This window comes from Acomys russatus, chromosome 16 (genome assembly GCF_903995435.1).
Source record: "Acomys russatus chromosome 16, mAcoRus1.1, whole genome shotgun sequence".
Taxonomy (NCBI): Eukaryota; Metazoa; Chordata; class Mammalia; order Rodentia; family Muridae; genus Acomys; species Acomys russatus.
This window is the reverse complement of record NC_067152.1, coordinates 24378713-24396855: the sequence shown is the minus strand read 5'-3', so window position 1 is coordinate 24396855 and position 18143 is coordinate 24378713. Positions and strand designations below refer to the sequence as shown.

The 18143-nt window shown below is 52.4% G+C and overlaps 2 protein-coding genes, 2 non-coding genes and 1 pseudogene across 7 annotated transcripts in view; all 5 read left to right on the top strand.

The window, feature by feature from the left end:
* The first annotated feature begins 1921 nt into the window (after window positions 1-1921).
* Arl5c (ADP ribosylation factor like GTPase 5C) lies at window positions 1922-6968 on the top strand. Of its 2 annotated transcripts, XM_051158458.1 has the most exons (6): window positions 1922-2018; window positions 2724-2784; window positions 4247-4394; window positions 5078-5161; window positions 6111-6262; window positions 6619-6968. In XM_051158458.1, the coding sequence occupies exons 1-6, from the start codon at window positions 1973-1975 to the stop codon at window positions 6665-6667; spliced, it is 540 nt and encodes a 179-aa protein (XP_051014415.1). In that variant the 5' UTR covers window positions 1922-1972; the 3' UTR covers window positions 6668-6968. The 2 variants fall into 2 exon arrangements, with proteins under 2 accessions (XP_051014415.1, XP_051014416.1); XM_051158459.1 differs by lacking the exon at window positions 5078-5161.
* A 1230-nt stretch (window positions 6969-8198) lies between these two features.
* On the top strand, window positions 8199-8270 carry Trnac-gca (transfer RNA cysteine (anticodon GCA)). The gene has a single exon. It is a non-coding gene; the product is annotated as a tRNA-Cys (tRNA).
* A 583-nt stretch (window positions 8271-8853) lies between these two features.
* On the top strand, window positions 8854-8925 carry Trnac-gca (transfer RNA cysteine (anticodon GCA)). The gene has a single exon. It is a non-coding gene; the product is annotated as a tRNA-Cys (tRNA).
* Window positions 8926-10788: 1863 nt separating this feature from the next.
* Window positions 10789-18143, top strand: part of Plxdc1 (plexin domain containing 1) — a 53793-nt gene continuing 46438 nt past the window's right edge. For all 3 annotated transcript variants that reach the window (XM_051158457.1, XM_051158456.1, XM_051158455.1), the window contains exon 1: window positions 10789-10913. In XM_051158457.1, the coding sequence (XP_051014414.1) occupies window positions 10835-10913 (79 nt within the window). In that variant the 5' untranslated portion in view covers window positions 10789-10834. The remainder of the gene's footprint in view (window positions 10914-18143) is intronic.
* Window positions 17240-17572, top strand: LOC127200293 (BLOC-1-related complex subunit 8-like; annotated as a pseudogene).

Below are 18143 nucleotides of genomic sequence, written 5' to 3'. Positions count from 1 at the left end.
TGCTGTTTTTCTTGTGACCCACATTACCCTCTGTTGGGTCTGCTTGTTGCTGGAGCCTGTGGGCCAGCCACTGAGAAGGGTTGAGGCAGGAGGATTGCTGGAATACAGGAGTTACAAGCCAGCCAGGGTGACAGATCACATATTCGTATCCTCTGAAAAACAAAACAAATAAAAAGATGGCTTCTCCCCTACTGAGACTGATTGAATGATCTGTGGTTTGGAGGCAACCTCACTCTGTAGCCCAGGCCTGGTTGGTTTTGTTATTTGTTTTGTTTTGGCTGTAGTGGGGCGGTGGGGGGTGGGGCGGGGGTGGGGTTCCAAGTCAGGGGTTTTCTGTGTAGCCCTGGCTGGCATGGAACTCACTTTGTAGACCAGGCTGACCTCAAACTCAGAGATCCACCTGCCTCAGTCTCCCAAGTGTTGGGATTAAAGGTGTGTGCCACCACACCCCGCTTCTCCCTGCCCCCACCCCCAGACAGGGTTTCTCTGTGTAGCCTTGGCTGTCCTGGACTCTCTTTGTGGATGAGGCTGGCCTCGAACTCATGGTGATTCACTTGCCTCTGCCTCCCGAGTGAGTGCTGGGATTAAAGGCTTGTAGCACCACGCCCGGCCTTAGGCTGGCTTTTAACTCAGGATCTTCCACCTCAGCCTCCCCCGTGCTGGAATAAGAGGTGTGTGCCGTAACCCCTGACTCCTCCATTTGGTCTGCATGCCTGGGGCCCCTCTGCAAGGTCACTGACTGGAGGATCTTGCTTTCAGACTTCCAACATTGGTGATCTGCCAGAGCGGCTGGTTATCAGTGGATTGCAGAAGCAACCTTGATTTTGTTTGTGTTTTGTTTTCTCAGAAGCCGACTAGGGGTACCCTCAATCAGATTGGAGACCCATGCTCTTTCCTAGCAGAGCCTATGTCCAGTGGGACCAGAAAACCCCCTACTAATGAAACAGTATATGATCTGTGAGCCTGCCTGAGGTTATTCAAGAAATTTCTCCAGACCTGGAGTTAGCGAAGAGTTGTGATCTGTCAGATGTGGGTGCTGGGAACAGAACATGGGTCCTCTGGAAGAGCAGCGAGTGCTCTTAACCACTGAACCATCTCTTCAGCCATCATTGTGATATTAGGCATATCCAACCTGTGGCCTGCAGGCCGCATGCAATTGCATGTAGCCAAGAATAGCTATCAATGCTACCTAACACAAAAATGGGGGGAAATACAATATTATATAACAAGTGGGTAGAGCAGATAAAAGCGCTTGCTGCTCTTCCAGAGGACCTGAGTTGGGTTTCCAGTATCCACGTTGGGATCTGAGGCCCTCTTCCGGCTTCCAATGGTACATATACACATGTACTCACACATGTGGCATGTGACATGCATGTGCACACGTGCATGCACGCACACACACACACCACATACCACACCACACACACACACCACACACCACACACCATACACACACCACATACCACACACACCCAAAAACAACTAGAGATGGGACCATTCTGAGGTTTTTTGTTATTGATTGTTTTGTAACTCCGTTGCAGGGCTCTCACGTGTGAACTTTGTAGATGACAACAACACTGTTTCGCAATGTCAGAATGTTGGACCGCCCTTGGAGGGTTTTTCCCCAGCAGTGGCTGTTGGGGAGGAAGAACAGCTTTCGCTTTAGACACTGCTGCTTCCTTTTGCAGCACTGGAGCGGTTAGCCCAAGCTTCAGTTTTCCCAGGGTAAAGAGGACTCTGGGGTTTTCCTTGTACTTTCAGGTTCCTGGTCTTTATAGTGATGTCACTTAGTCCCGTAGCACGGTGCCAGATGCCAGCGTCTGGAGGGATTCCCAGGTCTTGAATGTGACGCTTGAGGTTTCCCCATCAGATAGGAGCTGTGGGTCCCGCCCTCCCCCAGGCGGGGCTTTGAACACTTGGGGCTAGACTCTGGCCCCTGAGGCTGCCTAGCTCCCCAGACTCCCGGAGTACCATGGGACAGCTGATAGCCAAACTGATGCGAATCTTTGGGAGCCAGGGTAAGGGGCACACCTAATAGCCCAGTGACCTCTTTGATTCTGCAGTCTTTTGGGGCTCTTGGGATTTTGGGGTCATCCGGGGAAGAGCAACTGGGAACCTTGGGCTTCTAGAATCCATTGTGTGCACTCTGCACTCCCGTATGCTCCACCACCCCCTCTCTGCTCTTCTCACCTGTGCCTGCACTTCCATGTGCTTAGTGCACAGGTGTGGGAGAGCCCCTTGTACCCCCACCCCACCCCCAGGTGGGCTGTGAGCAACCTGGATGAGCCCCAGAGTTTCCTGCGATTGTGATTTAGAGCCCAGATTGTGATTGTCTGGACCCCTCAGACAATCACTTTCTAGAAATGTGGAGGTAAATAGTATAGGGGTCAGCTCTCTCTTCCACATTCCTGGAGATGTGTAGGGCTCCTGGCTGATGGCAAGTGAAATGGTACAGTCCCCGGCAGAGGTGCCCAGGCTGCTGGGAACCAGTTCCCTGAGCATACTAGTGATGAGAAAGGTGGACCCAGAAAACTGATACAGTGTGTCCTAACTCCTTGTGGCTGGGTCCAGAGATTGCCAGGAGATGGGTGGGACTGGAGAGAAGACATCCAGGCAGGAGCGGAAGGTGAGGAAGAAACCAGGACAAGAAGCCTACTGGGGACACCCAAGCCTGGGGTCATCGGGGTTGGCTCTGACCTTGCCCTTCCTCTGGTTGCCTCTAGAGCACAAAGTCATCATCGTGGGACTGGACAATGCAGGAAAGACCACCATTCTCTACCAATTGTAAGTAACTACTGGGTGGACAGAGAGGGCTAGGCTTCACACCAGACTAATAAGGCACTCATTTGGACCAATCACCAGAGCCCTTCCTGTGGTTCATGGGTAAGTAGACCAACAGGTGTGATGGGAGGACGCTGGTGTGACCTTCCCAGTCTGGATCTGAATCCTGCCAGCTATGGGCAACCTCAGGTCCCACCGCCTCCCGCCATCTACCCTGCCAAACAAACACATTTCAGTCCTGGTTAAGTGTTGAATGCCAGGCGGTTTCCCGCCTCAGTGCGCTTGGCTCCCCCTAGCGGTGGGGCCCTTTCTTTTCACCCTTGCACCTTACACTAAGTTGTTAACTTCCGGCTCCAACTTCAACCGCCAGCCAGGAAGAGCTGTGAGCTCCTCCAAAGCTTTGCAGCTCCAGGTCTGCAGGTCTGCGTACAAGTTGTGCAAACAGCCACCCTCGCTTTCCCAGGCTCTCCTGATTTGTAGACTCTACTGAGGGCCAGTGCTTCCCTGAGAAAGTAATATCTGTAAAGTTAATTAATTTAAATTGTATTGGAAAAGAAAGGTCTGGAGGCATTGCTCAGTGCTAGAGTGCTTGCCTAGAGCTCTTGAGACTATCTTCCTAGCATTGTTATCTTAGAAATGAAAATTCAAACAGTATGAAGACCCTCGCTTTCAGTCTGCCTCCTTATAAGTTACTGGTGAGCTTCCAGAAACATGTGTAAACGGGCAGGCACGATGTCCTTGCCTATAATCACAGCACTCTGGAGGTTAAGACAGGAGGATTCATATCAGAGGCCGTTCAGTGAAACATCTTAAAGATGTGCATGAACGCAGCAAACACACACACACACACACACACACACACACACACACACACTCGCACACACGCATGCATGCACAAACTAAACAAAAGAAAATACCCCCCCCCCTCCAAAAAACAAACAAAACAAAACCAAAGCCAAAAACCAAATCAAAGAAAAGTTTTCTTTGCTGGGTGGTAGTGGCGCATGCTTTTAATCCCAGCACTCGGAAGGCAGAGGCAGGCAGATCACTGTGAGTTCGAGGCCAGCCTGGTTTACTCCAGGACAGCCAAGGCTACACAGAGAAACCCTGTCTTAAAAAACCAAAATAAAGAAAATTAAAAATAAAAAAATAAAAAGAAATAAACGTTTTCTTTTTCTTTTTTTCTTTTTTTCTTTCTGCCTTTAAACCAGGGAAGTATCCGGTGGCCTCACTCAGATCTGTCTGGTTTGTCACAGCTCCCGCAATTCCAGTGTGGTCCACAGGGCAGAAGCTAGGCCACCATCGGTAGCTTGTTAGTACTGAGGACATGGGCCTCAGCCAGTGCTTGGTCACCCAGGACTGAGTTATTCTGAGCAGGGCATGGCTGCTTTTGGAGTATAGGAATGACAGTGTGAGCTCGGAGTGAGCTGCGCCGAGACCTTAGAGCCTTCTCTTGCCTCCCCAGCCTGACCAACGAGGTGGTTCACACGTGTTCCACCATTGGGAGCAACGTGGAAGAAATTGTTCTTCAGAAGTCCCACTTCCTCATGTGGGACCTGGGGGGCCAGGAGGCACTGCGCTCCGCCTGGGACACATACTACTCCAATGCTGAGGTGAGGAGGTCACAGAGGTGGCTGTGCATCATTAGCCTGGCAGTCACCTACCAGATACTCTCTGAGCCTAGTGTCTGCCACCTGCAACGGGATGGAATAATGGTCACTCCAGCTGTGCTGATAAGGAAATAATAAACGCCGTGCTGACTACCAGCACTGCATAGCATCTCTGAAGACTTTTGAATCCTAAAAACAAACAAAGAAAAATGTAAATACATGAATAAAAAAAAAAAAGAAAAGAAAAAGATTTTCGAGTCCTAAGGGAATGTGGCGTTTCATGGCTGTAATCTCAATATTTGGGGGCACTGAGACAGGAAGATCAAAAGTTCCAGGTCAGTCTGGGTTACATACAAAGATTTTTGTCTTCAAAGAATAAAATAGGAGCCAGGTGTGGTGGCATGTGCCTTTAACCCCCAGTGAGGCAGGTGGATCGCTGTGAGTTTGAGGCCAGCCTGGTCTACAAGGCTGGTCCAGGACAGGCAAGGCTACACAGAGAAACCCTGTCTCAAACCCGCCCCCCCAAAAAAAGTGGGCCCAGCCTGGTGAGACTGTCAGGCTACCTAGTTCCTTTCCATCTGGGCTGGCACTTGGGCAGGGCAGTGGCCAGGGGGTGGAACCTTTGGTAGGAAGCATGTTGGCTAAAGAGAACACTTGCAGATCATTATCTCAATCCCGCCTGGCAGTTTGTCATCCTTGTGATCGATAGTACAGACCGGAATAGGCTGTCGACCACCCGGGAGGAGCTGTATAAGATGCTGGCCCACGAGGTAAGTCCCCTGAACTTGGGAAAGCCATCCAGTGAGACTACCTGTGCACTGTCAGGCTGGTCACACGCCCTCTCTGATGGGGAGGCCTAGTTTAATCATAGATGAAGGGTTCAGTCAGTACCCTCAGAACAACCGAGCGCAGAAGCTACAGCTGCTGTTTCAAGGGCTGACCTCCCCTGTCACCCACTGGGAGACCCTGAGCAAGTTGCTTTATTTCTAATAAGTTGCTAATAAAGAGGCTTATTGGGAGCCGGGCGTGGTGCACACGCCTTTAATCCCAGCACTCGGGAGGCAGAGGCAGGCGGATCGCTGTGAGTTCGAGGCCAGCCTGGTCTACAGAGTGAGTCCAGGATGGCCAAGGCTACACAGAGAAACCCTGTCTTAAAAAACCAAAAAAAAAAAAAAAAAAAAAAAAAAGAAAGAAAGAAAGAGGCTTATTGGTTCCTACCTCACAACGGGAAAGGTGGCTCTTGCAAGCAATCTGAGGCAGATTTTCATGAGGTTGAGGCCAGCCTGGACTCCATATTTGAATTCCAGGCCAGTTTGGGCTGCAGAGTAAGGTTCTCCTTTGAAAAACAAACAAACAAACAAACAATATCAAAACATGTTTGAGGCAGGCGGTGCTGGTGCACGCCTTTAATCCCAGCGCTTGGGAGGCAGAGGCAGGGAGATCTCTGTGAGTTCAAGGCCAGCCTGGTTTACAGAGTGAGTTCCAGGACAGCCAGGGCTACACGGAGAAACCCTGTCTTGAAAAAAAAAAAGAAAAAAGAAAAAAGAAAAACAAAACCCCAAACCCAACAGAACAGCTGGAAGGTGTCTCAGGAGCTGTCCACCTCTTTTGCTAGAACGGTGGGGGCAGGTATCCCAGAAGTCTCTGGAGTCCTTCCGAGTGTGGGAGTGATGCTGGGCTGTGTGTCTGTCTGACCCAGGCTCGTCTGCCTGCCCACAGGCACTTCAAGATGCTTCCGTCCTCATCTTTGCCAACAAGCAGGACGTAAAAGACTCCATGACCACGGCAGAAATCTCCCAGTTCCTCACACTCAGTGCCATCAGAGATCACCCGTGGCACATCCAGGGCTGCTGCGCTCTCACCGGAGAAGGGTTAGTCCTCTACTGCTCAGGGCCCCAAGAAAGTGAGTCTCCAAGCTGCCTTTTCAGAGGAGCCTCGGTGGCTTCCAGAGGCCTCTGGCTCCCTATTGGTTGCGTTATTCGTTATTCTCCATGGCCTTTGCTAGGCTGTGAGCAGACTGCTTCTCTCCAGGCGCCCCAGCCTCCGGCACCGGCACCGTGGCTGCTGATGCACGCTGGGGCTCAACTCGGTTTCCTTCTAACTTCGAGTGATTGGATAGAACCGTGGCTACCCTCTCAGTCTGTCCGAGGCAGAGGCTTAGGGGCTTTCCAGCCAGCATCTTATGGGAAATGCTGATGTCCTTTGTGCTCTTCTGCCCTCCCTGCAGGCTGCCAGCTGGGCTGCAGTGGCTGCAATCTCAGGCCACCTCCAACTGATGTCCCAGCCTTAGGCCAACCAGAATCCACATGGTTAGCACCAGTGAGAAACCCCAGCCATTTGCTGGTGGAAACAGCGTGGCTATGGACAGAGAAGACTACCACTGTCCTCTCAACTGTCACTGAGAGCGGGGTCAAAGACTTCAAGTTGGTGCCCATGGGACCAAAGGATGAAGCTGCCTCTCTCTATCGCCGGGGATGGAGACACCGGGGGAACCTGCTGGCGTGGTGGGGCATCAGGCCTCTCCCAGCCCTCACCTTCTGTCTGCCCCTGGAAAGCAAGAGATCTTAGTCATTGTTCCGGATCTACCGGAGAAAGCAGATTCTGGTAAAGGAGACAACAGGACCCTGCCAAAAACTGCGGTTGGGGGTTGGGTGGAGAATAAAAGGACAGAACATTCCAGACAGAGGCCGTCCGTCACCCTTAGGTGCTGCCTCTGACCACAGCTTTTGGGATCTAAGTCACCACGTGGAATCTCCTTCCCTCTCCGCACCGCGCCCCCCACCCCGCCCCCCCCCGGCGCCCCCCCCCCCCCCCCGCGCCTGCCCCCCTCCCCCGTCAGCATCCTCCCGAAGTGAGCTCTATGCCTCTCAAATCAAAGATTTCTTTCTTTCTTTGTTTTTGGTTTTGTTTTTGTTTTTCGAAACACAGTCTCTTTGTGTTAGCCTTGGCTATCCTGGACTTGCTTTGTAGACCAGGCTGGCCTCGAACTCACAGAAATCCACCTGCCTCTACCTCCCCAGTGCTGGGATTAAAGGAGTACGCCACTATGCCCCGAAATCAAAGATTTCTACAGGACCTACTTATTTTGTCTTTGTGTCATGATTTTAAAAAAAAATTGCATAAAGATTTAAAGGGTAAAAGGTACATAAGTGCTCCTGAAAACAGCTCACCTCTCATTTCTGTCTGTTCCTCAAACTGGCTTTGGTTCTTTGCAGAAAGGTTTTTGGGGAAAAATCCAATGGGGTATGGGGAGCAGGGACTGCATGCACGCTCCATTTGGCTAAAGAACTTGGCTAGGATTGTCTGGGCTGAAGGACATTGGTACCAGCTAACCAGGATGGGGCCTTCTGGCTGGTGTTGATCCCCTGGGAAGGAGACCCCAGGGAGATGAGCCCTGTAGAAGCAGTGCCAGGGTGGATAAGAGGCTCGTGCTGTCCTGCACTCAGGGGCCTAGACAGTACAGCCTCCCACCTTTCCAAGCTCGCAATGTATCTCTGGGGGAAACTGGGCAGAGATACAGAGGACCGAGATCTTTAATTTTGTAGTTTCTCTGAGATGTGGTTTGAAGGAAGGGCTTGTGGATTCTTGATATTTTCATCGTACTTTGTGTTTTCATTAGGTTATCCTTGACATAACAAATAAGGAGAGAGAGGGAGAGAGAGAGAGAGAGAGAGAGAGAGAGAGAGAGAGAGAGAGAGAGAGAGAGAGAGAGAGAGAGAGAGAGAGAGTTGAATAGCAGTACAACGGAGCTAGTCCATAGAAATCTATTCCATAGAAAAGCATCCGAAGAAAGCGAGTCAGCGTGCTGGGGGTATAGCTCAGTGGTAGAGCATTTGACTGCAGATCAAGAGGTCCCCGGTTCAAATCCGGGTGCCCCCTCACGTTAGCAATCCCTCTTTTGTGATTTCTCAATGCACTCGTGAGACCTTTTAGAAGGGGTAGAGGCGCTCCCCTCCCCAAACCCACTGTGTTTTGCTGGCGTGTACTGTCCAACTGTTGCTGCGGTTAAATGTAGGCCCCTGACCGGAGTGTGTCGCGAGCCTCCGGATCGACCTTATGGTATTCCTAGGCAGCGGCTCGTGAACCACAGGACGTGAGGAGCGAATTGGACGCATTCAGGCGCGGGTGACCTCGACGGCTGTCCCTTAGGGAGAGCCGGGGTTGGAGGCTGAAGGTCGGGAGAAGTGTGAGAGTGTAGGAGGGAGAACGCGGAGGAGTCGCGGCGGGTCCCGCCCAGAGGAGCGCGGAGCAGCGCAGGATCGCTTCAGTCTTTTTGGTTACGTTTTCCTCGTACCATCCGAAGGGATCTAAAAGCGTCAGGGGAAAATTTTTGCTTTTAAGGGAGAAATGTGGCAGGTCAGTTCTTTATCCAGACCTGATTCCACGCTTACTTTTACAGATGCTTTAGTGCGCCTGCGCCAAGATAGCACTAAGTGGTTACTGGCGCTAAGACGCCGGCAGAGGGGGTATAGCTCAGTGGTAGAGCATTTGACTGCAGATCAAGAGGTCCCCGGTTCAAATCCGGGTGCCCCCTTCCTCGTTCTTTTAAACAGTTTTCTTTTTAAGTGGCTTTCTCACGTCCCACGTGTTTTTGTAGCACCCTTTCCTTCGCCAACTCCCAGACAGTCGGGAAACAATGGTGCTGTTAGGGAACCTGGAAGTTCTAACCCAGTGACTCCGAGAATGTCACCAGCATCGGCAACAGTTGGATCCGTGCTACATTTGAAGATTCCTGTTATCATTCTCTGACTCAGTGAAATAACCTGGGGTGGGGCTCGAAATTTGTTTCGGAGAAATGTTCCAGATGCACTCTCAACCTCTGGACGCTTACGTTTAGCAACTTGCACACGTCATTTCCTTCTAATATTTCCAAGATGCTGCTTTGCCTGAGCCCTTATAAAACACAACGAGGGCACCAAGACTGGCCTCGCACGAAGATACTTGGGGACACTTACAGAGGTCCTCCGCAGCGCCTGCGCGTCAAGAGAGCAGCAAAAACGCCAGTCCTGTGGCTCATCACGTGTCCACTGGGTGGCGGTAGGAGGCCACAGCTGGAAAAGACAGCTTTTCTGACACCACCGCCCCCCCCCCCGCCGCCCTCCTCCCGCACTCCCCCCTTCTCCCCCTCCCCCCCAACAGCCCGTGCTGTCAAGAAAGAATTCACGTTTCGATGGTTTGGTGGACTCAAGTTTGTAATCCCATCAAGTAAACTGAAACAGGTAGAGTGGTCGTGAGTTCGAGGTCAACCTGCTCTACAGAGTGAGTCTCTATCTGGAACAAATAACAGTAAGAACGAGCCCTTTGCGGACTTGGCTTGGCCTGTAGCATTACATCAAGGGTTGAGGTCTGGCGGAGGCCGGTTTCTAGGCTCTTGGATCGGGAGGAGAGAGAACTGGGATTCTGAGAGATGCGAATTTAGTTTTCATTTCCTTGATCTCAGTGCCAGGCCCCCCACCTACTCAAGCACACACTACTTCTACAGTCCCCACCAGCATCCTTCTCGGACGGAGTATGCCTCACCAAGCAACCTACACACCCTTCCTTTCCGCACTCTCCAGGTCCCCAGAGCGGGCGGGAGGGAGCCAGGGGCCCCTCTAACTTCTCCGCATTCTAGGCTCCAGTTCTCTGTCTTCCCACGAAGTAGGTCACAGGCACCTTCGCGCCTTGACCTGATTCCATGCCGTCTATTAAATCTCCTAAATTGCGGGTATTTTTATTCTATCCTGGAAGAAAAATATAATAAAATAAAATAAGGTGCCCTATTCCCAGAGTCTGGTAGTGACACTGGGCGCCGCTTCTGACTTTGGGAGTAGTTTTGATTGGGTCTGGCTTCTTGGGTTGGGGGCGCACGTGCTGCTTTAGAGTGGGAATTTGCCAGACTTCAGCACCTACGTGTTTGCTGGCCCTGAGGGGAGGGGAGAGGGTCGGAGGAGAGCGGGTGCTGGAGATCGGGTGTGAATCAGGAAATGCAATTCCCGTTCGCTGCTGGAGCAGAAGCTGGGGGCGGGGGGCTCGGCTGCGCGAAATTCCTGACGCGTGTCTGTCTGTGTGTGGGCTTATGTATAACACCAGGAAGCCACAGAAGTCCAAAGACCAGCTCAGAAAGTCTCATGCCCTGGAGATGGGTGGCCCAAGTAGGGGCGCTTTCTGGGCTCTACAACTTCTGCTTTTTTCCCCTGGACTTCTAGGGCAACCGGGTTCTCTCGGTGACCAGAGACGTCTCGGTGCGGTCCCAGGTCCCGCGGGGCGCGGCGCCGAGCTCCGGGAGGCGGGGACCCCGGCGTCGCGCCCCGCCCTCCGGGCCCTCCCGCCCGCGCTCCCCGGGGCCGCAACGCTGCGCTTTGCTCGCCGTGCCCGCTCCGCTCCAGCTTCCCGCTCGCCCAGCCCGAGGCCGGCGCATCGCCAGCTGCCACCGAGAGTACCCGAGGGTGTCCGCGCCCACTATGAGGCCTCAGCTCTGGCTGCTGCAGTTGCTGCTACTCCGCGGGGTCGCGCGCGGGCTCAGTCCCGCAACGCCGGCAGGTAGGACGCGCGGCCGGGGCAGGTGCAGACCCTCCAGCGGGACCCCAGGTGCTGTCCGTAGGGCGCCGGGGACAGCGGACAGGGACCCTACTTTTCTGTGGGAACAGAAGGTGTGCACCCCTGCTTCTGACGGACGGACGTGAAGGGATCCAGCCCGGGGTTCCCTGAATAGTCATAGGGACCCGCGATCGTTCCAGAGAGGCGTTAGCCTTTCCTTGCTCTTCCTGGCTGCCTTCCCTCAGCTGCTCTAGGCTGGGTCCAGGCTGGGCTTGGCGACTGCGTGGGAGCCTCCGGAGGATGGGGGACATCCTGGCACCAGCGTGGCCGTCTAATCTGCTTCCCCTACCTCTTGCATAGTGACGGAGAGGCAGGGACACCAGGAAAAAGCAGCTTGCTGCTCCCGGGCTCCTAGGGTCAAGGGTCGTGTCTCCCTCCAATTTGGTTCTGCGTGCTCTCTGTTGCTCTGGCCTTGCATGGAGAGGGTGGGGTGGGGTGGGTGGGGGAGGAGCTTCTATTCTGCATACTCCTTTCTGCTATACCAGTTTCTCAAGCCATTTCTTCCACTTGGAGATCCTTTCAGAGATGTACCTTGAATTCCTTATGTTATCAAGAAAGGCCATTTTTTTCTTCAATATATAACTTAGGTTCTGCAGCACCCATATTTTCTCTGGGGCTGGGAATGAGGGTAATTTTCAAGCTCCTTGAAAGAGAATTGAGGGCCCCTCACTTGGGTCACAGAGGGGTAGTTCTTGGTGCTGCTATTGGCTGTTGTGTCTGTCAGCATCAGGTCTGTGTTCTTGACTTTATTGGTCATAGTATGTGATTCAAATTAACTTGGCTTGGGATGAGATGGTATGGGTGGGGGATGCTGGTGGTGACAATGGGGGGCAGAGCACTTGTCTAGAGACTGGTGTGGCGGCATCAGTGTTCAGTGAGGCCCCCCACACAGGTCTCACTTGCTCCTGTGTCCCCTCTTCAGAGAGACCTACCCAGCAGGGAGGGTCTGACAGCAGCCATACTCTGCCCTCATTCACTGTGCTGTGTCTGTGGGAAGAAGTGTAGAATGTTTGGGCTCAAGATCATGCCCGCTCATCACTGAGAACTCTTCCACCCCCTCACCACGTCTTGTATGGAAACCTGCTTAATCAACGTGTGTGGGAAAGCTGGGCACAATGGGCCACACTGAGAGGAAGGCAACTTGGAGGAAGAAGGTTCAAGGTCATCCTTGGCTACATAGTGAGTTCGAGGCCAGCCTGTAACATGAGACCCAGTTTAAAGCAAAGCAAAACTTTGTTTTTAATTGAAGATTTAATTGAAGATCTTATAACATCAAAATAAAACTTTAATTCATAAATACAGTCCACGGAAAGACTGAGAATCTTACTGTCCTAATCCTTGCATAGTGTCCCATCATAGAAAATCACAGTTTATATATATATTTAAATATATATATATTTAAATATATACAATAAACTACATACAGCAAGAAGAATCAAGAAACAATAAGGAATTATATAAATGTTACATTCATAGTGAACAAAATGTTTTTAATCGGGAGGCAGAGGCAGAGGCAGTAGGATCTCTGTGAGTTCGAGGCCGGCCTGGTCTACAAAGCGAGTTCCAGGGCAGCCAGGGTTACACATCGAAGCCCTGTCTCAAAAAACCAGAACCAAAACAAAACTGTTGAACAGTGTGAGTGTGCAGGTGCTTCTGTCTGAGCCCTTTCGGAGTACCCTTTAGAAAGTAGAGGCACTGGGCGTGGTGGCACATTCCTTTAATCCCAGCGCTCGGGAAGCAGAGGCAGGTGGAAATCAGTGAGTTTAAGGCAGGCCTGGTCTACAAAATAAGTCTAGGGCAACCTTGGCTCGTACAAAGAGAAACCCTGCCTAAAAAGAAAGAAAGAAAGAAAGAAAGAAAGAAAGAAAGAAAGAAAGAAAGCAGACCTCCCCAATCTGATGCCCCTCTTCCTTTCCAAGGCAAGGGGGGGGGTCTCTGGAGGAGGGGCTTTATAAGTAGAAAGGTGAGGTTTTTTTTTTTTAAGCCTAGGAGGACCTTATGTGACCATGTGTGAAGCCAGACTTAAGACATGGTGTCATGGCTGGAGAGATGGCTCAGCAGTGAAGAGCACCGGCTCCTCTTCCCGAGGACCCGGGTTCAATTCCCAGCACCCACATGGCAGCTCCCAACTGCCTGTAACTCCTATTCCGGGGGAGCCATGGCACCAGGCATGCATGTGGTGCGCATGTCTGTGCACGAAGGAAAAACACCCATACACATAAAATAAATAAAGACATGGTGTCATGTAGCCCAGGGTGGCTTTGAACTCATTATGTAATTGAGGATGGCCTTGATTTCTGATTTTCCAGCCTCCACCCCACAGTACTGGGATTAGAGGCATAACACCATGACGTCATGTTTATGTAGCACTGGAGAATCGAACCCAGAGCTTCTGGCATGCTAGGTGAGCACTCTGTCAACTGAGCTACATCCCTAGTTCCACAGGAGATTGGTTTTGCTGGCTGCTTCATGTACATAGTTTTGTTAAAAGATTCAACCTGGTAAATGGTGGAGCTGTTCTCATTCCATCTTACCTATCAGAGTGGAGGCTTCCAGAGATGTCTGAAAACTGTGGTGTTAAGCTGGGCATGGTGGCACACACCTGGGATTCCAGCGCCCAGGGAGGCAGAGGCAGGCAGATCTCTGTGAGTTCGAGGCCAGCCTGGTCTACAAAGGGAGTCCGGGACAGCCAAGGCCACACAGAGAAACTGTGTCTTGGAAAAAAAAAAATCTTAAAAGAATGCCAAGATATGCAATATTATCACCGCTATCACGCACAGGCACACGCAAGAAAAGTAGGGGCGGGGGGAAAGATCCCTAGACTAGGAAATCAAAATTTGTATTAAAAAGAACAATCGTCGGGCTGGAGAAATGGCTCAGAGGTTAAGAGCCCTGGCTGCTGCTCTTCCAAAAGTTTTTGAGTTCAATTCCCAGCAATCACATGGTGTGGCTCACAGCCGGTTATAATGAGAGAAGATACCCTCTTCTGGCCGGCAGTCATACATGCAGGCAGAACACTGCGTACATAATAAATAAATCAATCTTTAAAAACAAATTGTGGTGCTGTAGTTCAAGGTTGGACCTTCAGCTTGGTGGCAAACCTGTGCTCCTTCACTTCTGTGACAGGGCGGGGGGGGGGGGGCAGGTCTCCAGCAGGCCTATGCCCAAGGGAGATTCTCATCTGTCCTACAGATGAGATGGGCTTTCCCCTGCCTCCCCGCCCCCTCTTTCACTCACTGGTACCTGATGAACACTCATCCTTGCAGTACCCAGAATTCTAAATGCACAGGCATCGAAGGGCATAGGGGTCCAGGAGGCCAGCTTGGGTGGTAACCCCCTGGCATCTGGGTGAGGGGGAGAGAGGCATCTGGGAGACTCAGGGACTGATGATGTCTTGTCAGACTTGAAGAATGAGTAAGAGGTCGCCGGGGAAGGCCTATTTAGGAGCAGAGTAGTCTTGTCTTAGGAAACTTTGTGACTCTTTGGTGGCTGGATAGCAGGGCTGAGTCCTAGAGGGCCTGGAGGAATGTGAGAGAAAGCGGAGAAAGCGGGGGGGGGGGGGGGGGGGGGGGGAGGCTTGGGTCAGATGGAGGGGGTGTGGTGAGAGGGGTCCATGAGGGATCAAATGGGGCTTTTAGACGGCTGGCTTTAGCCAGAGTATGTGGGTAACTGGCTCTGGAGCATACAGAGTGGAAGCTGAACCGACTACCCAGAGAGGACCTCAGTGGCCTGGACAGTATGGTGGCCGTATGGCTGGGAGGACCAGCTTGAGTGGCAGACGGAATTGAAGGCAGGTTGGGGGTCAGGCCCTGGGTGGTGTAACCTGGCTGCTCTTCAGCCCTAGCACACTGGGCCACTGCTGTGTCAGGGCAGGGCATGGGAGTATGACCTTTGTACTCTCTCACATTATACAGTCTCAGCTGACACAAAACTTGTTCTGTAGACCAGGCTGGCCTTGAACTCACAGAGATTCACCTGCCTCTGCCTCCTGAGTGCTGGGTTTAAGGGCATGCGCAACTATGCTTGGCTTCACTGTACTGTGCTGTATGGTTCTGACCAGAAAGGAGCCACGCTGCCTGAGTTCAAATCCTGCCGTGGCCTGAGTGGGTGACCTACAGGGGGAGTTGTTTAGCATCTTTGTGCCTGGTTTCCTCTATTTATGAGATGGATCTAAAGCTAATGCCTGTCTTCTGGCGTTGACTGACATGGGGATGAAAGACTAGTGACCTCTAAGAGTGGCTGGCAGTCTCTCAGAGCCACTGCTGTCATGCCATCCTATTAGATGACATGGCGCTTAGAGCTCTGAGCGATAGGGTTTGGCCCTGTTCTAGAAGCAAAGGATGGAAGAATCGGGGCCCAGGGTGTCTAGGGGTCACCTACATGAATCTGTTAGCGTATGGCTTCCATTAGACCCTCAAGGCTGTATGCCCAGGCATGTGGTCCTGCACCTGTGTGACCAGCCAGCTACACTCCTGGTATAGACCAAGAGGTGACATCCTGGTCCATCCAACTGGGCGGGGCAAGAGGCACAAACCCTGAAGCTGGAGGGGCACTTCTGGGGATCCCCAGTGCCTCGCAGTCTCCTCTGCCCTTTTCCCATCATCCTGCATAGAGGCCATGCCCCTGCTCCTGGCTGCTCAGAACCAAATGCTTTAACTCAATAGTCAAGGCAGCCTGTCACACGGAGAAACTGAAGCTTAAAAAGGAAAAGTGCCAGGTCCCAGCTTGAGGGACTGGGTGGGCTGGGACTTAAAGCTCAGGTGTTTTCCCCTACCATCCTGTGGGCCTCCTACACCCCATCTGATATCCTTCTCCATAGTCCGTCCAAGCTTGGGTCTTCCTGCCCGTCTGCACATTAGCCCCTCCATTTGGCCTGCATGTATGCCTTTCCAGTCCCAGCTTCTGCCTTCCCCTCGGGGCTATTTGCAGGAGAGAACTTGGGGAGCAGGCCACCACCCAACTCAGCACAAGCAGACCTGCCACAAACAGCGGTAGCCTTGCTGATGAGGCCCGGCAGCTTGCGTGGGACTGAGTGGTCGGCAGCTGCAGCCCACCGCTGGGCTTCTGGCCATTTGGTCGATATCTTGGGAACAGGTCCGAACTGCCCCCTCTGCCCACATTCTCCAGAAGCATCTGGTTACGATTAGGGACGGAGAAGTGAGAGGGGCCAGGCAAGAGTCCAGCAGGCACCAGCAGCCAAGAATGACTTAATTGGATAAAATGCCTAATGACAAGTCAGAACCCCACAGCAGAATTCTGGCCAGGTCCCAGGCCTGGTCCAGCCAAACCTTGTTTCAACCCCTGTCCTTGCTGCTACAAGAGAGCTATCCCCTAGTGTAGTGTCCTCAATCATGCAGTGATTGAGCACTTACTGTTTGCCTGGCACTCTGAGGAGAGTGGAGAGAGGCCTGGGGAGTGCAAGTCTCCCTGGGAGAAGGCACACAGTGAACTCGGGCGGCGGGGGGGGCGGGGGGGGTCTTGGAAATTGAGAGCCATTCAAGGAGCCTTGGTGAGCAAGGTGGTTGGAGTCAGAGGTGAAGAGGAGATCTGACCTAGGACCCAAAATTGATGAAGGCAACTGGTGGGGTGGTCTGTGTCCTTCATATATGCAGGGCAGATGTGACATTTAGACTGACAACCTAAGGGCACAGCTTTGGGAACCCAACTCTCTGAAAGGGAGGAGAATGCTTTTCAGGACCATTTAGAATCAGTTTAACAGCCCCAAGAGAGCTGAGGCTTGGAACAACTGGCTCTGTGCTGCCACTTGCCAATCCTGTGCTCATGGCAGACATTACTAATCGATCATGACAATCTCTTCTGCTAAACACAAACTAAACCTTGGGATTCCTGTCTAGAGTGTTTCTGGCTGCCACTAATTAATGGGAGATGGCATTTGAAATGAGACCGCTTTGCCATCCCAGCTGCTTTTCTGGGCCCACTGATACACAAGAAGAGTGAATTGCCTGAGGTCAGTAGGACGAGGGACCCAGGTGTGGTAGCACACACCTTTAACCCTAGCATTTTAGCCACAGATACAGGCAGATCTCTGTGATTTAAGGCCATCCCCATTTATATAGCAAGCTCCCATCAGCCAGGGCTGGGTATTGTGGTCCCATTTCAAACCAAACAAACCAAATCAAGCGGGCAAGGGAGAACGATTTGTTTCCAGGGAGGCTCTGTTAATGTCTGGAGGGATTTTTCAGCTGTCAAAGCCAGTGGGGGAGGGAGGGAGAGAGGGAGCGAGGGACAGATTGTGAGGTGCCTTCGCTATGGAAGAACCTGAGATACCCGTGAAGGGAAAGAAACTCACAGACAAGGTCAGGGGAAAACGTCTATGTCCCGGCCAATGAGCCATCAGTGGCCCTGTACGGCTACCGGAACATGTGCGCCGCTCACTGCCAGAGCTGGCCCAGGACAAGGCTGATATGCAGAGGTGGAAGGAGCACAGCCCGGGTGCCATATACACAGTGCAGTATGCCTGCCGTGTTGTGAAGGGCCCAGTGGACAGCAGTGTGTGTACTTCCACGGCGTGGAAGGCCTGTTTAAGCAGGTCATCGGTATCCGGGAATCACATGAACACCAGCGCCCAGGGCCACAGGTAGCCTCGGCCACCTGCCCTTACCAGAGCCTTTGTCACCACCCTAACCAGTGAGCGGTCCTGGGGGTGTCTGTGGCATCTGTGGCACCCATATCCTGTAACCCATCTGTTGTGAGGAATACAGTGGTGCCAGGCTCACAGGGACAGTGACTGAGAGACACAGATCAGAGGAAGTGTGGGTGACAGGGAGCAGCCTTCTGGCATCCCCAGGAATGTGACCAGAGCAAGGGCCCTGAGGCTGGCACTCTGGCCCATAGGAGGAGCAAGAGGAGTGATTTAGTTGGGTGGGGAGCTGGGCTTTCCCCCTGCACCCCTATGGTTTCTCCAGCTGAGGCCCAGGGCAGTGAAAAGCACCTGCAGTCCTCGCCGCTTTTTTTATTTGGTTGTTCGGTTTGGGGTTTTGGTTTTTCAAGACAGGGTTTTCTTGTGTAACAACCTTGGCTGTCCCGGATTTGCTTTGTAGACCAGGCTGGCCTCAAACTCACAGAGATCAGCCTGCCTCTGCCTCCCGAGTGCTGGGAGTAAAGGCGTGCACCACCACATCTGGCCCTCGCCTCTTTTGTGTTGGCTTTAAC

Excerpts from the sequence above, each read along its gene's own strand:
- Arl5c (XM_051158458.1), top strand. The coding sequence starts at position 1,973 with ATGGGACAGCTGATAGCCAAACTGATGCGAATCTTTGGGAGCCAGG. Across the intron at positions 2,785-4,246 it reads ACCACCATTCTCTACCAATT|CCTGACCAACGAGGTGGTTC; the intron begins GTAAGTAACTAC and ends TTGCCTCCCCAG. Across the intron at positions 5,162-6,110 it reads ATAAGATGCTGGCCCACGAG|GCACTTCAAGATGCTTCCGT; the intron begins GTAAGTCCCCTG and ends GCCTGCCCACAG.